Genomic DNA, 17,985 nt, shown 5'->3' with positions numbered 1-17,985 from the left:
AGAACGCTGGGCTTGCCAGATGAGTCAGCTCAGAGGAGCCTAGACTGAATTTCTGTGGCTTGGAGACCTTTTTGTTTTTGTGCAGAAGGGCAGGTTTGTCTGGGTTTGGGGAAAACCAATGAGAAACGAGGGCCTCAGAAATGTCATGGACTCCAAGGATCTCTGCTGAGTCCAGAGGAAAAGCCACAGCATTTGTCTCTGCCCTCCCCACCCGCGCAGGGCTGACTTTCGTGTGTCATTTCACACATACCAGGAAGCTCCCATTGCATGGGCGGACCTGAACTGTGGGGACTACGGGGAAAAGACCTAAAGTGAGTCTGTGCATTGGTGTGCGTTGGACGAGGACGGTTTCTAAGTGTTTGATAACAAGGCCGTGTGGCCTCTCTACCTGATACAGATTTCCTTGAAACCCAGTAAGCTTTTGCCATTAAGGTTAGGCTGGCTAATGGAGCCCCAGATTAAACCAGTTAATATTTTGATACTGCTGGGGAAGAGACCTGGGTTGAAAATATGTCTGTTCTTGGAAGTCACCTTGGACCAGAGAAGCAGACCAGTAACAAACCCACAACGAGTGGTAGCGTTGGAGCAGTTGGTCAAGTTTCCAGGAGTAAGTAGAGGGACACAAGCCCAGTGAGAGCAGGGGCCACGTCTGCTATATCGCCAGTCAGATACCCAAGCATCCCAGCTCCCAGTCCGTGGGGGCCACCTGAGGGGTTCACTGCATGCTGCTGGCCTGCATGGAGGGGAGTGGGAGTCCATTACCAGCAGGAGTAGGACAGACATGCAATTGTTCTCTTCCAGGAAAAATCCTGGTTCCCCCCCTCATTACACCTAGTTCTCTCTAGAATCACTCAGGGCAAGGGGAGTGATCTCAGGTTTCTTTCTGCACCTTGTCCTAGATGTAGATTCTCTTTCCCTCACTCCCCAGAGGTTTCTTGGGCTTCTCTGTCACCTGGAGATGAGACTGGGAGGAAGGGTGTTGGAAACTTTTCAGATCGATTGGGTTCCCAAAGGCCTGTTGGTGAAAGGCAGAGCCAGCTGCTTCCTTAATCCCAGGGACGTCACAGCAGCACCCCATTAGGCCCAGCCGAGCCCAAGGCTTGCCTGCTGCCCCCCCCCCCCCCCCGGTCTCTCCAGGCCCAGGGAGGCACGTGGGACGTGCGGGGCCGCCCTCCTTTCCCCAGCTCATCCCGCCTTTCCAGTCCGCAGGAGTCCTCAGCACCTATGTCAGATGTCCAAAGCAGGCGGTGACCGCAGGTAACCAGGCTGAGATTCGTCTCTCGTCTCAAGTAAAGGTCTCTTGGAGAGAGCCCGGCTGAGCCTTGCCCAGCCAGACAAGTCTGGAGTAACCCGAGCAAAGCGTCCAGACAGCAGCAGGGCAGGACAGGAGGTACCACCGAGGTTCCTCATCATTGCCGTGTGGCAGCTACTTTCCTGGTTCACTCTCTGGCCCCACCAGGACAGACTCACCTCGGGAACTACAATGGCTCGCTTTGGCCACTCTAGAGCCTGGAACCCAGGCCGTCTGAGAGAGAAGGAGAGGCCACAAGGGAGCCCAGGAGGCGGAGGGAGAACTAGAGGGCCCAGGGTCAGGGCTGAGGAGAAGGGACTCGTGGCTGGGAAAGGCGGGTTCCATCTGAACCAGACACACGGGCCTTTAATTTCCTGTTTCACCCTCAGCCCTGCAGGGGAACTGCAGTCTCCCTGCATGGTACAGGGCACGAAGGTCACCTTGTTTCACTCCCATCAGGGACCCAGTCTCCCTACAGTATCTCTGCCAAGCCGTGACCCTGGTTCCGGTCGAACACTGCCAGGCACGGGAACCAAAGGTAAACTGTTCCCTGGCCGGTCGCCTGTGCTAGTCTGGCCAGGAGCGGTTCCCACTGCCTACGGCTGAGGCTTCCTCCAGCTCCCCAGCCATCCCTTCGTGGCTGGACTCCCCGTGCCTCGCCCCGCTGCCTCCGAAGATGAGGGAGGGACTGGGCTGGAGGCCCACTTCCCTCTCGGAGCTGGAGTGGCACTCTTCAGCAGCGGCACCCTTCCGAGCCCCGGGAGCTCGCCTGGTCACCAAACGCCTTCTTGCCAGCCTCTCCTTTCTGTTCTCTTCTGGATCTTGTCAGATTCTCAGGCCATCTTTCGGGCTTAGGTCTCAGGGACCAGGCCCACCACAGCACGGGCAGGGGGTTGGCTGACTTCCTCTCCTGGTCCAGTAACGGGGGAGTCCCAGCCAGAAAGGCTGTTCGTCTCCTGGAACTGCCTGAACCAAAAAGGCTAAACATCTCACCCATAACAGCCTGGAGGCCCGGGCTTTAGCTTAATTACCAGATGGCAGTGTGGGCCTTCTTTGGGGCCAGGGACAGCGGAGGGGATGGGAAGAGGCACACAGACTTCCTAACGGCTCTCGGGTAAACCTGCCGGGCATTTAGTCTGCGTGCTCACTCCACCTTAATGACCGCACCCTGCCACAGGTAGCAGGTAATGTCCCTGCCTCCCTCCCTCCTTCCCTCCCTCCCTCCCAGCATCCCCCGCCCCACCCTGACCACTTTTATTATTTTTAATCCTCACTTGAGGATACACTTTTTATTACTTTTAGAGAGAGAGAAAGGGGGCTGGGAGGGAGAGAGAAAAACATTGATCGGCTGCTCCCATAAGCACAGCCTGACCAGGGATCAAACCCACAACCTAGGTACGTGCCTGGACCAGGAATCAAACCCACAACCTTTTGGTGTATGAGGCAATGCTCCAACCAACGGAGTCACCCAATTGTGGCCACCCTGATCACTTTTGACAGATGAAGGGACAAAGGCAGAAAGATTCAGTGCAAAGGCAGATCCAGGGCTAGAGTTCTAGTTCAAGGGCTAGAGTACCAGTCTCCTGCTTCTCCAGTTTGGGCTTGCTCATTTTCAGGCCTGGTCAGCCCGCCCAGCTTCTGCTCCTGCACTGGTGGTGGTGCATGGTCTGAGAGCTAGGCCCTCAGTTCCGGGGGCGTGTCTGGCTGCCGGCAGGGGTGAGACACTTGGAAGGCCTCCAGGGCCAGCAGTGACTTGTTGATTCGGTTGATGGTAGGGTAGGGAGTGAGGTCCACCTTGTACCTGTGGCAGAGAAACGCCCACCTCAGCCAAGGTGTGCAAGGGCACAGGGAGACTGCCCCATGGGCGGTGCGGGGAGCAGAGGCAGGGCTGGAGCGGGCCCTGGGGCGGGCCAGGGCAGGGCCCAGAGGATGGCCCTGCCAGGCAGGCGGCCGCCTTCACAGGGGAGGGTGGCTCTTGGGCCGTGTTGTCTGGTGTCTCTGTTGCCTGCTGTTCCTACTCCGAGCAATGGCTATTTATCGAGAACTTGCCACGTGTAAGACACAGTGCTAGATATTAATATATACAAATTATCTCTCCACCACGTCATAAGCTTCCTGGGGACAGGGAATGTGTCACACATTTCCGTAGCCCGAAGTGAGCCTAACGGTGCCGCTCACAGAGACGTTCTCGTTCCTGCCTCCCCGAAGGGCTGCTGGAGGGAAGCAGAGGCAGAGCTCACTGTGGGGCACAGCCACGCCTCGTCTGGGGTAGCGGGCTCTTGGGGTGGTTTCCTCTAGGAGTGTCCCCCAGCTGAGCTGCCTGTCCTCGGCAGCGGGTCTGCAGCTGGGCGTGGCACGGGGCGTTCCACTGAACACCTCTGCCCCGTCTCTTCCCGGCCACAGGGGCCAGCCCGGGAGAGTCTCTACATGAGATGCTACCCGAGTCACTGAAGTGGGGGGAGGAGGGCATTTTGTGGGAGCAGGTTGGGCATTTGGAGCGGAGGAGCCAGGAGGAAGAGGGAGGGCGGCAGAGTTCTCTCTTACCTTTCAGCATTTGCCACCTGAGGCACTAAGCAGAGGTCAGCCATGGACACCTGAAAGAGCGGCAGGTGTGTCCATGTCAGGGTGTGCAGCCCGGCTGCTCAGGCTGGGCGTGTGATTGACTGACAGTACTGGGTGGCCAGCCCGATGTTCCCATTTACTTCTGGCTCTTCCACCCATCCCCACTGCCCCCATCCACCTCCTTGCCTCCCCTGGGCCTGTCTGGGTCTGTCCCCAAGAGCACAGGGTTTCTCCCGGCCATGCTGCAGTTGCCTGGACAGCCAACCCTGTGGGTGGCCAGAGAAGGTTTGACTGCCTCAGTGGACATACTGTGCGTGCGGGGTAAGAAGGGCCACCACAGGCCCTCGGGGAGGGCTCCCAGAGGGAGGGGATGCCTCAGGGTGGGGGTGGGGCCCTGGAACCAGAATTAGCCCAGGGCCAGGGCCTCAGCCTGTAGGAGTCATGGGCACCTGAGCCCTAGGGTCTCAGAGTGGGGAGGGAAGGCAGATGTCATCTAGACTGACCCCTCGGCTGATGCCCAGACCACCTCCTGAGCTCAGAGAGGAGGTCTTCAGCCTGACCACCTTCAGGAACGAGACTCGCTTCCTGTGGAGGCAGCTGACCAGGAGGGCGCAGTGGGGCTCCCCAGGAGCTACCCTCCGCTCGCACAGAGTGGAAGACCTTGGTCCCTTCTCCTCCCCCACCCCCATGCCCTCGGGAAGCCCTCTGCGCTGAGCCCACCCTGGGGTGCAGGGAGATGGCTGAGCCTGAGTGGGAGGGGGTGGGCAGGAGGCAGGAGGCCGCTGTGGGCGGGCCTGGGAAGGCTTACCTCGTCTCCCACACAGTACTTCCCCACCGTGCTCTGCAGGATCTGCTCCAAAGCTGCGGGGGACCACAGGAATACTCTGACTCCGGGTATAGCACGGGGAGGTGGGCCCTTCTGAGCCTTGGCCTTCCTAGCACTGAAACGGGTGGCTATCTGGGGAACAGGCTGGGGCATTTGTGCGGGAGAGAATGTGGCAGCCAGATCTAGAGGGAGTTGTTGATAGGGACGTGGGGATGACGCTGACAGGCTGGCGCTTTGCTGGCCTTGCTCTTCCAGCTGGAGCGGGCAGGGAAGAGCGGAGGCTGGGCCACCCAGCTCCAGAGGCCTCAAGGACTGAGGTTCCCAGAGGTGGAGGCCGGGTTTCGATGCCACCCTGCCCACTGCCTCCTCAGGCCTGCCCCCCCCCCCCCCCCGCCTCCGTCCCGTCAGGATCAAAGAGCCTGGAAAGCTTTTTCAGATGCTCAGGGCCATGGACACTCGGGCCATTTCTCTGAGAGGTCACCTCAGGGCAGCTCACAGGAGTAAGGACTCACCTTTAAAGCCGGAACTGATGACCTTCTGGGCCCAGGCCAGCTGGTTCTCCTGTCCCACTTGCTTCAGGACAGACAGGTTCTGTGTAGCCCAAGGAAAACCTGCAATCGGCCTTGGGAGCCAGGCCTGGCCTGCTCAGCCACACCCCCTCAGGGAAGCTCAGTTTCCCTGTTCTCTCTGGACTTCCCCCTGCTCCAGGAGCCCTCCTCCCATCAGGGCCCTGAGGCTAAAGGGAGGCCTCGAACTCAGCAGCCACCTTCCCAGGCTGCCCCAGCGGCCCCTGTAGTCTGGAAGCCTGTGACTCCGGCAGAGCTGTGCAAGGGTAGGGGCACCGGACACTGCCAGGCGGTGATGGTGGGTGTAAACCGAGGCCTCTCCCCCTCACATCCCTTTTCCCTTACAGGGACTTTGTGAGGAGTGGGAGTGCAGTACAGCAGGTGGCAGCGGGGCGGGGGTGGGGGGTGCAAGACGGGGAAGGCAGGGAGGACTGGCTTTGAAGAGACCTGGACTCCGGTTCCATCCTTGCGCCCCTGGAGCCATCTCACTTTTAGCCCCAGTTTCCTCATCTATGAAATGAGGATGACTGTCTGCTACAACCTCCTTTGCTACAAAAAAACAAAGTGACGTGGGGGAGGGGGGACACAGACGCACAGCTCCTGGTCCTGGGCCCTGGTCCTTGCTTTGTCTTAGCAGAGTGACTGCAAAGTCACTCCATCTTCCTGGGGCTGTTCCCTCATTTGCAAAGTCAGGAGTTAGCCCAGACGATTGTTTTGTTACAATCATATTAAAAAAAAAATCAGTGACAACTTTATGAAAAATAAAAATCTTACGGCAATCCCGGTCTGTGATGCAGAACGGATGAATGGGAGGCTGCTCCGGCCAATGAAAGGCGGGAGGCCTGGACCTGTGCTGCTCAGGGGCTCCCTGTCACCTGGCCCGTTGCCGCTCCAGCACCCCTGGATGCATCCTTGGAAGCCCAGGGCTTCTGGGAAAGGGGTTGGGGACCCAGCAGAGTGGATGATTTGTGGGACCCCACCCCTTCTCCCTGCCCCACCACGTGACTTCGGTCTCAGTCCTTGGCAAGCCCTCCCCGTCCTGCTGCCGCCCTCACATCCAAGCTGGGCACCTCACTGTGGGCTCGCCGCAGTCAGCGTGCGAGCGTGGGGGTGCACAAGTGCCGCACCTGCAGGGGCTGGATGCCGCTGGCGATGAGGTCGGAGATCATGCGTACAAGGACCCTCTTCTTCGGGTCCTGAGGCAGGAGTCGTGGAGTGGGCCGAGTCTCCTCCAGGTACTCGATGATGGCCAGCTGTCCAGAGGGAGCAGTGAGGGGAGCCCCGAGGGGGCCCGGGGCCCCTTGGCCCGTGGCGATAGGGCCTGCAAACTCCCCCTCCTCCTTGTCCTACTCAGTTCGAACCCGTGAGGCCAAGAGGCTCCCCAGGGCGGACAAGCTCTTTTTGGACCCTTATCCTGCAGAGCTTGGTCCCCCACATGCTCGAGTCTCCCTTCATTTCCCAAAGCAACCAACCAACCTTCCTCCCTCAGACCAAGATTTTTTTACTGTGTCCCTACCAAGCGCTAGATGCCTCGGCCATACTCAGACAAGGAAGAACCACGAGGTCCTGTCCTGCAGGGCACCATCCCGTGCGGTGCCTCCCAAGCCCTGCACTCACTGACTGGCTGATGGTGATGCCATCGATCTTCAGGGCCGGCACCTGCTTCATGGGGTTCAGTGCCTGGAATTCCTCAGAGAACTGTGGACAGAGGGCCCTGATGGGTCGGGTGGCCCGGCCTGAGTTGGCTGGAGCAGAACCAGGCAAGCAGGAAGGCCCTGGGCCTGCTGCCTAGCCCCGCACCGCCCTCCCATGGGAGGGCCCCGGCTCCCAGGCCCAAGGCCACGCCGGAGTGATCTGTGCAGTACCCAGCCTCTAGTGGCTGCTGAGCTACAGGCTTCATCCCATGTCACTGGCCACCAAAGCCCATCCAGAGGGCCCAGCATGGGGCAAGGACCCACTCACCACCCACCCTCCTGGGGTTAGGCACAGACAGGCCAGGCTGTGGTACGGAGCCTGAAGCCTGGGTCCTTCCCATGGCTCCTCCTGCTGTGCAGCTTGCCACCCATCCCCACGAGAGAGCACCAGCAGCCCCCTCTGCCGGGGACCTCTTGGGATGGCCTGCACCCCCTGCATCCTCTCCAAGACCTCCAACTCCCACACTGTGGCCCGTGAGCAGCCTCCTTACCTGGTGGCCCCCTTCCTTTATGAGGTTGACGGGCGCTGTTTCATAGTCGATGCCCTTCCAGGCCAGAGCTAGGAGGGACGGCAGACAGCAGAGTCAGGGTCAGCCTCTGGCTCCACTTCCCAGGGCAACGGGAGGCTGCCGAGAGAGGCTTTCTCCATACTGCTGGGTGGTCAAGGCCCAGCGCGGCCCTCGCCCCTCCTCGCCAGCTTCCTTGGTCACCACCTGCTCCCCCTGCCCAGGCCCATGATGCCCTGCTCCTCTTGCCCTGGCACGCTGTGGGCTCTGGAGGGCAGCAGAGAAGTGTCCTCCTCATCTCTGCCCCCTCCAGGGCCTTACACGGGGTCCAGCAGGGTTTTGTGCTGGAGACAGTGATTCCCTCGTGAAGGCATCTAAGGGCCAAGGGAAGGGGCTCAAGTGACTCAAAACACATGCGCAGGCAGATGACATTGTTTAGAGAACATTGTTTACAATCACTTTGTAATCCATTTTCTTTGCTTCTGCTTGAGATAAGCAGGGCATCAGGTTCTTTGGTGGTGTCAGAGCATCTGCTGTGACCCCCAGGGGCCAGATTTCCTCTTCATCCCCTTTGATGATTTCCCCTGGCAAGGTGGGGGTAAAAACCCTAGTGTGTGAGTGTGTGCACACACACTCGTGCCCTGAAATACGATGGTGGCCAATCTCAGGCAAGCGCAAAGGAGGTAGGGAGGAGGATGAGATGTGTCCCAGGCTGAAGAGAGCCTGGGAGACGGGGGCTCCATTCTGGAGGGTGGCTGCGGCTGGGGCCGGGCGGGAGTGAGGAATGCATGCAGGCCCAGAGACGGCGCTCAGCTGCTCTGGCGTCTGGCCCAGCGGGGCAGAGGCTCTGGGCCCACGGACCGGGCGTCATCTTGGAGAAATGTGTCCTCTCGCACCCCAGTGCTCTTGCCTCCTCATTCCAAAAAATACCAAATGCCTGTGGGGCGGGGGAGGGGTCCTGGAGGATGGCTTCCTAGTTAGGGCTGGCTTCAGACTTCATCACATTCATTTGCTGGCTCGTGAAGCCTCAGGCAAGCAACTTTCTGAGCCTCAGTTTCCTCATCTGTAAAACGCGGGCAGTAACAGTACCTGCCTCGCAGGGCTGTGAGGCTGAAAGGGTATCAGGCACACAGAGCGCTCAGCACATGGTCCCTCAGCGTGAGCTGCGAGGACCCAGACCTTTGCCAAGGGCTGTGCTGAACTGAGGGAGGGAAAGGTTAAGCTGGGGTGGACAATGGCCAGTTCTGTTTAATTTGCCAGATCAAATAAGACAAGAACTGAGGCAGGCCAGCTGTTTCCTGCCCGTTACCAAGGTCCTCTAGATTTTGTGAGCCTGCGTTAAGCATGGTTGCTAAGGAGCTCTGGAGGGCACAGTGGGACAGGCGGCGGGCCCAAGAGAGAAAACAAGCCCCCTGCCTGCCACCCCCGCTCTCCTCTTGTTGGACGTCTGGGTGGCGGTGCCGCTCCCTGCCGAGGGCTCCAGGAGACGGAGGGTGCTGGTTGCTGGGGGGCAAAGCCCTGTCTGATAGAGCACCCCCGTCCCAGGCCGTCTTGTTCCCCTAGGCCGTGGGGGTGTCCAACCTTTTCGTGTCTCTGGTCCACACTGGAAGAAGAGTGGTCTTGGGCCATACATTAAATATACTGTGACACGTAACCACAAAAAATAAAATCTCATAATGTTTTAAGTGAATTTACAACTTTGTGTTGGACTGCATTCATAGCCATCCTGGGCTGCACTCAGCCCGTGGGCCTCGGGCCAGACACCCCCATTAGGGCTTCCCCCACCCCACCCCACCTTCCCGAGGCTCTCGGCATAGGCCCAGCTCTTACCAATTCGAACCCTCCAGGAGCAGGAGCTTCGGAAATAGGAGTAGAGGACGGGCTGAGGAGAGAAGGGACAAGGTGCTCGTTAGCCTGTGCTTGGTGGGTTCCCCGGCCCAGGGGCCCCCGGGGAGGAGGCACTAGCCCCCAGCCAGGGGTTCCAGGCCAGCAATGTCTTCCCCTCCGGCCAGGCCTCCTTCCTCAGGCCTATGTCTGGGCAACTCAGGCCAGACTCAGAACGCTCTGGATCGGAGGCCTCAGCGGGAGCCCCTGGGTCCCACACTGTGCGGTCACGCGTTCCCGAGGCCTGCCGGCCCCCCACAGGGCAGCGAGCCTGCAAGCGCTCTCCTTACCTTGCCAGGCTCAGTCATGGTGCTGCGGTAACCCTTGGCCTCCTGAGGAATGTCCCCTGTCACAGAGCAGCAGGACAGGGGGAGGGACCCTGAAGGGGTGGATCCCACGAGCCAATGGGGAAGTGGTTTTAGGCGGGCGCTGGGGGGACTTTGACTCGGACCAGAAGGGGCGCACCTCTTTCCAACTTGTGGGAAGTTCCTTATGCCCCTGGTGGAGCGAGGTTTGGTGTCCTGGGCAGACAAGGCAGCCTGGTTTTGAGGTAAGTAGCTCATGTGGTGCAGTGGGCAGGGGGGCTGGCATGCCAGGGTCTGGTTCCAGTGTGGGAACCAGCTCTGTGTGACCTTGGACAGGCCCCTGCCTTCTCTAGTCTTCAACACCCTCATCTGTAAAAGGAAGAGTTGCCCTAAAATGATGGCTTAGATTCCTTCCAGCAGTAGCAGAACGACCAGGAATCCTAATTCCTGATGCTTTGGTGCCCACTGCTTCCAAACCCCTCACCCACCAGTCCTCTGGGCTGTTAGCTGGTCTCATAAAAGTAGCTGGGGTACATGCCCATTCACTCCAAAGCTGAGGTCGCAGGCTGGCAGCCCAGTGTTCTGTTTGGTCTACACCACAAGTGGCAAACACCAGGCCCAGGGGCTGAACCCGGCCCTCCACCTTGTTTTATCCGCCTGGCTGGCACCTTGTTTCTACCCGGTGGCAGTGCCGAGCTCTCGCTTAACTGTGAAGGAGTAGTTACATTATACAGTCCTGAAATTACATTCGGCCCTTGGAAGGCAACCTCAAGGCTGATGTGGCCCCCGGTGAAAATGAGTTTGACACCCTTAGTCTACACAGCATTTAAAAATGTTTCAATTACACTTGGCTCTCTTCTTATCTGCAGGTGAGTATTCAACCAGCTGCAGATTGAAAATATTCAGAAAAAAATTACATCGTTACTGACGTGTGCTCTGTAGTTTTAAGCCTACAATGGTTGCTTTGGTTGGGTCTGTACTGAATACATACTTTTTTGTTATTATCCCCTAAACAATACATTAGAACAATTACTTACATAGCAGTTATGTCGTGTTAGGTATTGCAAGTAATCTAGAAATGATTTAAACTATAGTAGGCTGTTTTATATGAGGGACTTGAGCATCCTCAGATTTTGTAGGCATGGAGGAAGGGGTCCTAGAACCAATCCCCACGGATATCAAGGGATGATTGCAGTTTGGCAACATTAAAAAAATCCGGATTTTTAAAAAAGATTTTATTTATTTTATTTTTAGAGAGGGGGGAAGGGGAGGAAGAGAGGGAAACATCAATGTGTGGTTGCCTCTCATGTACCACGTACTGGGGACCTGGCCTGCAACCCAGACATGTGCCCTGACTGGGAATCAAACCAGTGACCCTTTGGTTCGCAAACTGGCACTCAATCCACTGAACCACACCAGCCAGGGCAAAATCTGGATGTTTCATATACAAATGATGTTTTCTACTTTTTTCTTTAAAAATCTGGAGACGGTGGACTTGGCTTCCTGAGCAGCAATTGACTGGAACCAATGAAGAGCCCCCTGACTCAGGGCCAGCATTCTGATCTGCCACGGCCCCGGCTTGGCTCACTTCTTGTCTGTGGTCTGCAGACCCCTGGAGGCAGCTGAGTGTGCCACCTCTCCTCTACAGTAGTTCATGGGACTCAAAGTTAATTCCTCTGGTGTTTCTTGGGTGACCTGCATTTCAAAGCAGTCCCCAGGACAGTTACTAGTAATTAGCACTCTTGAATCTCCCAGCAGACACATGTATCCATATGGATGAGGGAGAACTCAGTAGTTTGTCTACTATCCTCCTGACTACAGCAGACATTTCACCCAAGTTCCGTCTCCCTTTTGCATCCCCCAGCACATCAAGCTGCTATTTGAACCTGCTCGCACCATCCCCGAACGACCAACTCTGTCTCATAGGCGGGCGAGGGCACAAGTGATAACTAAGGCCCTCTCAAGCTGGTTTCTGAGCCAGGGGGTTCCAGCCAGCACTGAAGGCACCTTGTGTGGGGAAGGCGAGGGTGCTCCGGGCACAGAGCCCAAGTGATGGGCAGCAGGTGTCCTTGGAAGGGTGAGAATTGGGTGGCTACGATGGGAGATTCTGAATTTGGAGGTGCATCCTTTCCTTACCTGGGGCCAAGACAGGGACTGCTGGTGAGGGTTAGGACCACTGGAGCGGCAGACGTCACCTTAGAACCCTTCCACTTGTACTGAGGGTGACCAGAGTCGCTCTAATGCCACTCCTCTCAGGTTTTCTACTCATGGGCCACGAGGAGACATACTGAAGGGCAGTTTCTACTCTTTCTTTTACCAAATAATTACATAAACCATCCCGTGTTCCTTTTTGCACTTGTAGAGCTAAATTTTAAGTTCAAGTAAAGCATCCATCTCATCACCACTCTTGGGGGAATTGTTTCCAATTCCAACATAGATTCTGACCACTCTAGAAGACTTTATTTTTAAACTGTCTCTCACACACGACTTTAAAGACTCCTAAACCCCATTTGGGAGTGAGAGGGCTCTGCATTGTTAAAGAGATGCTATATTCACCTGATGTGCCTGCCACCGTCCTTTGAGCTACAGGAGCTGTGCTCAAAATTTCATACGATTCGTCTGGGGCGCATATTAAACATGCGGATTCTCGGGCCCCCTCCTCCAATGACCGATACAGTGGCTCCGGAGCGGGCCCAGGAAGCTACTCGGTGATTGCATAGTACCACTGCCTCCCTTCACCCCTAGTGTTCTCTCAAAACACATACAATCCTGGAAGGCCACGTAGAGGGAGATCTCGCGAAGTGTGAACTATCAGCGACTGGACCCCAACGGCGTGCGCCAACACGAGTGCAACCCTCCAAACACCACACAATTCCAGCGGGCAGCACGCAGACGCAAAACGTGGCGCACTGCAAGCAGGGAATCGTTGTCGGAACTGTGGGCGGGGCTGAGGCTCCTTTTGATCCCGCCCACTCCAGGTTTCTTAGTGTTTTGAGTAGCGCCCCTCTCCCCGGATGCATGGCACAAACCTTCCCCACTTGCATCTCGCACTTGCACTTCGGGCGATTCCCCCGTCCAAGTCAGGAAACTTCACAACCGGGATTCTCTGACTCTCCGACTCTCCGACTGAGGCCCAGTGGGACGACGACACGTTGGAACCTAGGCGAGGGGTTGGACTAGAATAATCCTTACGGTCTCCTCTAGGTTTTCCCGCCCTGCTGCCACGCCCCAGTCCCGGCGCTGCTGGGAATTGCAGTTCCTTGAGCCCATTTTCTCCCCGGCCCTGCCCGCCAGACCCTGGCGGTCCGTCATGCTCTGCGCCACTAGCCTCCTCCCAGCGGCCGAGGAGGCCGCCGCACTCCCCGCCCAGCCCAGAGGCCGGGGTTCACGCCCCGCTGCCGGCGCAGGGAACTACATTTCCCAGGGCACCCCGAGCTGCTCCTTTGAGGCTTCTTGGCAGGACAGCAAGCAAGACCTAGCGTGCCGACGGGCCGGAGGGCGATCCTGGGGAGGGGAAAGATGCCGTCGGCAGTGGGCAGAGGCCTGACAGGTTTTGAGCTACGTCCTCGGAAGGGCCGCTGTGGGCCCCAGGCTACTACAGCCGCGGGTCCGGAGGGGGCCGCCGAGGCTGCAGCGAGGAGCCCCAAACAGCCTGCTGGGGGCTCGCGGTGCTTCGAGGCGGCCTGCTGGTGGGCCCTGCTGGCCCTGGTGACGCTGCTGTCCTTCGCCACCCGCTTCCACCGCCTTGACCAGCCTCCGCACGTATGGTGAGTGATAGGTGGGACTCAGCAGACGCCATGGTAACCGGGAGGCGAGACGCATTCTCTGATTGGCCCTGGGGCACGGAGGGGGCGGGATTCGCAGGAATATGGGCGGAGTTGCGCTGGAGAGGGAAACTGAGGTTTCTGGTATTTGCATCTGGCTAATAGCAGTGTGCGTCTTCGCTTTGGTGGGTGGCGGTGGGATTCTTAGGAAACACTCTTTATGCCTTCCAGGTTATGCTACAGTGTCTCACCTGGCTCACAAGTTGTGGGTGTCTGCTTTGAACTTTCCAAAGAGAACCAAAAATTCTTAGTACTGAATTTCTTAAGGTCTGAGTTCCTAATCTGCAGAATTTCCAGGCATCAGTGGAGGGGAAAATTGTTAACTGGGTACCTTCGTCCTTGGGAACAAGGACAACTTGGGAGTCCAGGGATGGTGACAGGGATCCGGACAGCAGGTCTGGGATCATCCTGTGAGGAGAGATTTATTTTCTGAAGGGTTTTAGTTTGTAGAGTCAGTTGCAGGACTGAGGTATGGTCAAATTTCATTACATAAGCTTTAAGAAGTCACCAACTGGCAGAAGGAAAAGTTGTCTACAATCTGAAAATGGTTACTTTGTTTGGCCAACAAGTGATACCATATTTTCTCATTATCACTGAGGAGACAGCTAGTGTAGGCGATGTTAGAAATGAAACTCCGTGACTAAAAAGCAAGCAAGCTAACTATCAGGGCTCCCCTACTCAGAAGTTAATAAAGTAGCTTGTTGTTTCATGAGTCTTGGCAGAAGACATGAGACTCCTCTGTCAGAGACAAAGGACGTGTTACCGTGACACAGGAAGCAGGGTGAACGTCGGTACGTTGGGGTCAGTTTTCCTTGTTCCCCAAATTCCACAGGGTGAATGTGATGGGCTCGGGTCGATGACTGCACACACAGTGGGTTTCCTTGCAGCTGAGGATCAACAGCTTGGGGAACCTACTGTTTTATAGCAAGCAGTAAGCAAGCTTACTCTTTGTCTTGGAGAGAGACATTGCATCATTATTCAAGGTTGCTTGGTGTAAACCCAGCTCTGAGAAATGTCCCAGGTAAATGCAATCAGGGTCTTGCATCCTTGGCAGATCCAGCAAGATGCGTGGACGTACAAGAGACCCATGGAGGACAGTCTGTCCCAACAGTCTCACCCCTTGATCCTATACTGCTTTGGCTTCTAGCAGATTCTTACACGAATATGCAACTCCATCGGCTGCTCTGATTAACTTGGCTGACAGATGCAGGAACCAAATCTACTCAGTTTGTCTCCTACAGCATTTAATTAAGGCTGCTTTCAACAGGACTGTAAGCAGCAGGATGAGGACAGCCTGTGGGGTTGGTTAACCAAAAAGATCACTTGGTTTTAAAGTAAAAAACCACATTTTTCATTTTCACTAATAACTTCATTGAACAGCGTATTCACTGCTGTTCCACCACCTTCTGCCACTTTTCAGGCAACTTCATAATTCTGCCTTCCCAAAACTTTTTATCTTTTTGAGCAAAGAACTGTTCCAGGTGTCTTTTGCAGCCTTCCAAGGATTTGAAATGTTTTTCTATTAACAGAATTTTGTAAAGACCGAAATAAATGGAAATGCAAAGGTGCAATGTCTGGTGAATAAGGTGAATGAATCAGAGTTTCCCAGCCAAGCCGTGCTAGTTTTCACCTGGTCATCGGAGAAACACGTGGTCTTGCCTTATCCTGATGCAAGAGTATGCGTTTTCTGTCGACTCACTCCAGATGCTTTTTGGAGAGTGCTGCTTGCAGTTGGTCTAATTGGGAGCAGTACTTGTTGGAATTCATCATTTCGTTTTCCGGAAGGAGCTCATAATAGATAACTCCCTTTTGATCCCATTTTATACACAACATCTTCTCTGGATGAAGACCAGCTTTTGGTATGGTTGGTGGTGGTTCATTTTTTTTTTTTAGATTTTATTTATTTTTTGGAGAGGGGAAGGGAGGGAGAGAGAGAAGGAAAGAAACATCAATGAGTGGTTGCTTCTCATGTGCCCCCAACTGGGGACCTGGCCTGCAACCCAGACATGAGCCCTGACTGGGAATCGAACCGGCACCCCTTTGGTTTGCAGTCTAGAGCTCAATCCACTGAGCCACACCAGCCAGGGCTATAAACCACTTTTGACACATTCACTTCAGTTACAACCCCTTCTCCATACACTGCGTAAATCTTTTTTTGCATTTCAGTTGTGTTTTTATCTTTCTTGAAATAATAAAGCATAATATGCCAAAAATGTTTCTTTTCTTCATCTTCAATATTAAAGTGGCCACACAAAAGGTCACCAATTTTGATGTTTTTTTAAAAATGTACTCTGATATGACAGTTGTCACAATACAATCTAACAAAATTGTTTCAAATGAAGTTAAAGACAACTAAGTGCTACTAGAGCCATCTTACAGGAAAAAAAAGAACACTTGTCCAACTTGGCATTATTAACCTCAACCATGCTCCTCAGGGTCCTGGATTCAACCACCTCTGAATAATTATGTGTGAGGGTCAGGGGTGGGGGAAGGACCAGTAGGTCTTACTTTAGATAGCTGGGATGCAGTTTAAGACCAATCTGTTATCCATTATGGTCTCTGCACAGCATTTACACTGACCTCTAACCTTTGGTGTCATTGTTGATAATTATAGTGGGTTCCTGTTTTTTTTTAGAGCAACTCCCATACCCAATGGATGTGGCCCATTTTTCCCTACATCTTAATATATTACCTGAAGAGGTGCAGGTCACTCCAATTCAAGATGTTTTGTTAAATTTTATTTGCACCACCATCCAGTTCAATTTAGACCACATTGCAGTGTTTTGGTCAAGCCACACGGGCAGCAAGTGTCATTGAGTTGCTGCAGCCCGTGCACTTGCACACACAGGAGAAGGTCTGGGAGTCGGTGTTGGTGTTGTCAGGCCATCAGAATGTGAGTTTTCCTGATTTCGAGGCACGCCGACAAACTCAGTACAAAGGCCAATCGCCGGCTGCAGCTTCCACTTGGTTTAGGTGTGCCCTGTGCATGTTTTGCCAGGCGTTGGTGCTGGGCCTAGAGGACGAAGAGAGCATGGATTGCTTCCCTCTTCTTTATACGTCCAGGGGTCGAAGGTGTTACCTCCTCAGGTGCTGGAGTTGTTTCTTTGCTTCCACTGCCATGTAATCGGTGTGTCCCATTTAGCACCTGTGACTTTACCTTTGCTCCAGTTTTCCCCAGCTGATAACCACACCTTTGTTTGCCAAGACCATTATTAGAAAAGTGGCGGAGACTGTTGTATCTCCCACCTTGGCCCGCACGAGCCACTGCAGGGGGCCTTGACAAGCAGTGCACTCACCCAGCCAAGCGGTCATTATCTTTGTGCCCTGGGACCATGTCACTCATACAAGAAAATCCAGGTGACTGAACTGGAATTAGGGTTGAGTCCCATAGATTTCCCCAGGCTGACCTGGAGTTGCTGTCAGGGAAAGAAAGGCAAAACATGCCCAGGAATGGTTTGGGGAGAATCTCAAATTTTCAAAATAGGTGTATATAACCTTCTACCCCTTCTCTCCTTATCTTTACCCAGTTGGTCTCCAAGAGGAGATGAACCCTTTCTGGTGACCAAGCTGCTTTCCTAAGGTGTGGGGACTAAGAGAGGAGAGTCAGGAATCCTTCTGAGAGGACTGTTCGGGGCTTGACAGTATCCGATGCCCCCGGATGGTGGGGAGTGCGGAATGTCGTCCAGGATCTTGACTGTTGGCCCATTATTCGGTGGTCATTGCAAAAAAGGGGGAGCGCTGTTGTCAGATGGTAGCTGCTTTGGAAAGCTGGTAACATGACATTTCAGTTTAAAGGGTCACAATGGTGTATCCAGAGTCAGATGATGGTACTGAAACAGCATCGTCAGTGCTGTAATCTGAAAAAGTGTCAGCGGCAAAGAGGCACCAATGGCAGATAGCCCTGAGGGGCAGCAAAGTCCCCACACAGTCCGTTTGTCTGGAGCACTCGGGGTCCCCGCCCCGTGCCCAGGGCTTCCTTTACTGCAAGACCAGCGGGCCACTTTTGGCGGGAGGCACACGCCACCCCAGCGCAGCGATGGCTTCTGCCTCGGAAACATAGAGCCCTTTCCTTTGTGCCCAGTTCACGGCGGTAGACGTGCCTCCACGCCTGGTGCGGTGGCAGCAGTCTGGGCCGTACAGGCTAGTCCGCTCAGCGGCTGGTTCCAGCCGGTCTGATCAGAATATCGGCCCTTACCGTGGACACCTATGTGGGTGATCCGGGTTGTCCCATCGGCAGGCTCTGTGATTTTATCCCACAGGTCTCGGCTCCAAAGGGGGTGTTTTTGATCTCTCAGTCTGTAGCCTTCCAAGTGACACACCAGATGACTAGGCCAATGGCAAATGCCCAAGAGTCAAAAATATAAATTGTCTCTTAGGAGTATTGCCTAGGGCGAGGGCGCGGTCTTTAGTTCTGACCACTGTGCGGGTCCACCCTGACTGCAGTCAGAGGTGTCCCTGGGGCCGGGCGACTGCTGTCTGCCGCCCAGTGGGCCCCATCACCGTAGAGTGCAGCCCGGCCACCAGTGC

The 17,985-nt window shown here is 55.3% G+C and overlaps 2 protein-coding genes across 4 annotated transcripts in view; one reads left to right on the top strand and one right to left on the bottom strand.

Annotated features, from left to right (window-relative positions):
• Positions 1 to 2,629: 2,629 nt before the first annotated feature.
• On the bottom strand, positions 2,630 to 12,822 carry GSTZ1 (glutathione S-transferase zeta 1). 3 transcript variants are annotated; one of them, XM_045822169.1, is made up of 10 exons: positions 12,664 to 12,822; positions 9,620 to 10,003; positions 9,276 to 9,327; positions 7,431 to 7,498; positions 6,863 to 6,943; positions 6,373 to 6,498; positions 5,192 to 5,270; positions 4,662 to 4,714; positions 3,836 to 3,885; positions 2,630 to 3,092 (listed from the first exon to the last, which is right to left on the bottom strand). In XM_045822169.1, exons 1-10 carry the CDS (start codon positions 12,676 to 12,678, stop codon positions 2,966 to 2,968), a joined length of 1,035 nt encoding a protein of 344 aa, XP_045678125.1. In that variant the 5' UTR covers positions 12,679 to 12,822; the 3' UTR covers positions 2,630 to 2,965. The 3 variants fall into 3 exon arrangements, with proteins under 3 accessions (XP_045678125.1, XP_045678126.1, XP_045678127.1); XM_045822170.1 differs by lacking the exon at positions 9,620 to 10,003; XM_045822171.1 differs by lacking the exons at positions 9,620 to 10,003; positions 12,664 to 12,822 and having other exon boundaries at positions 6,863 to 6,959.
• Positions 12,823 to 13,001: 179 nt separating this feature from the next.
• Positions 13,002 to 17,985, top strand: part of POMT2 (protein O-mannosyltransferase 2) — a 40,974-nt gene continuing 35,990 nt past the window's right edge. Inside the window, exon 1 of the mRNA XM_045822168.1 lies at positions 13,002 to 13,401. Coding sequence (XP_045678124.1) covers positions 13,154 to 13,401 — 248 coding nt within the window. The 5' untranslated portion in view covers positions 13,002 to 13,153. The remainder of the gene's footprint in view (positions 13,402 to 17,985) is intronic.

The sequence above is a fragment of the Phyllostomus hastatus genome, unplaced genomic scaffold (assembly GCF_019186645.2).
Source record: "Phyllostomus hastatus isolate PE091 unplaced genomic scaffold, TTU_PhHast_1.1 phas_scaffold_501, whole genome shotgun sequence".
Lineage (NCBI taxonomy): Eukaryota > Metazoa > Chordata > Mammalia > Chiroptera > Phyllostomidae > Phyllostomus > Phyllostomus hastatus.
Note: the sequence above shows the minus strand (reverse complement) of the source record. Positions and strands in the feature narration are given on the sequence as shown.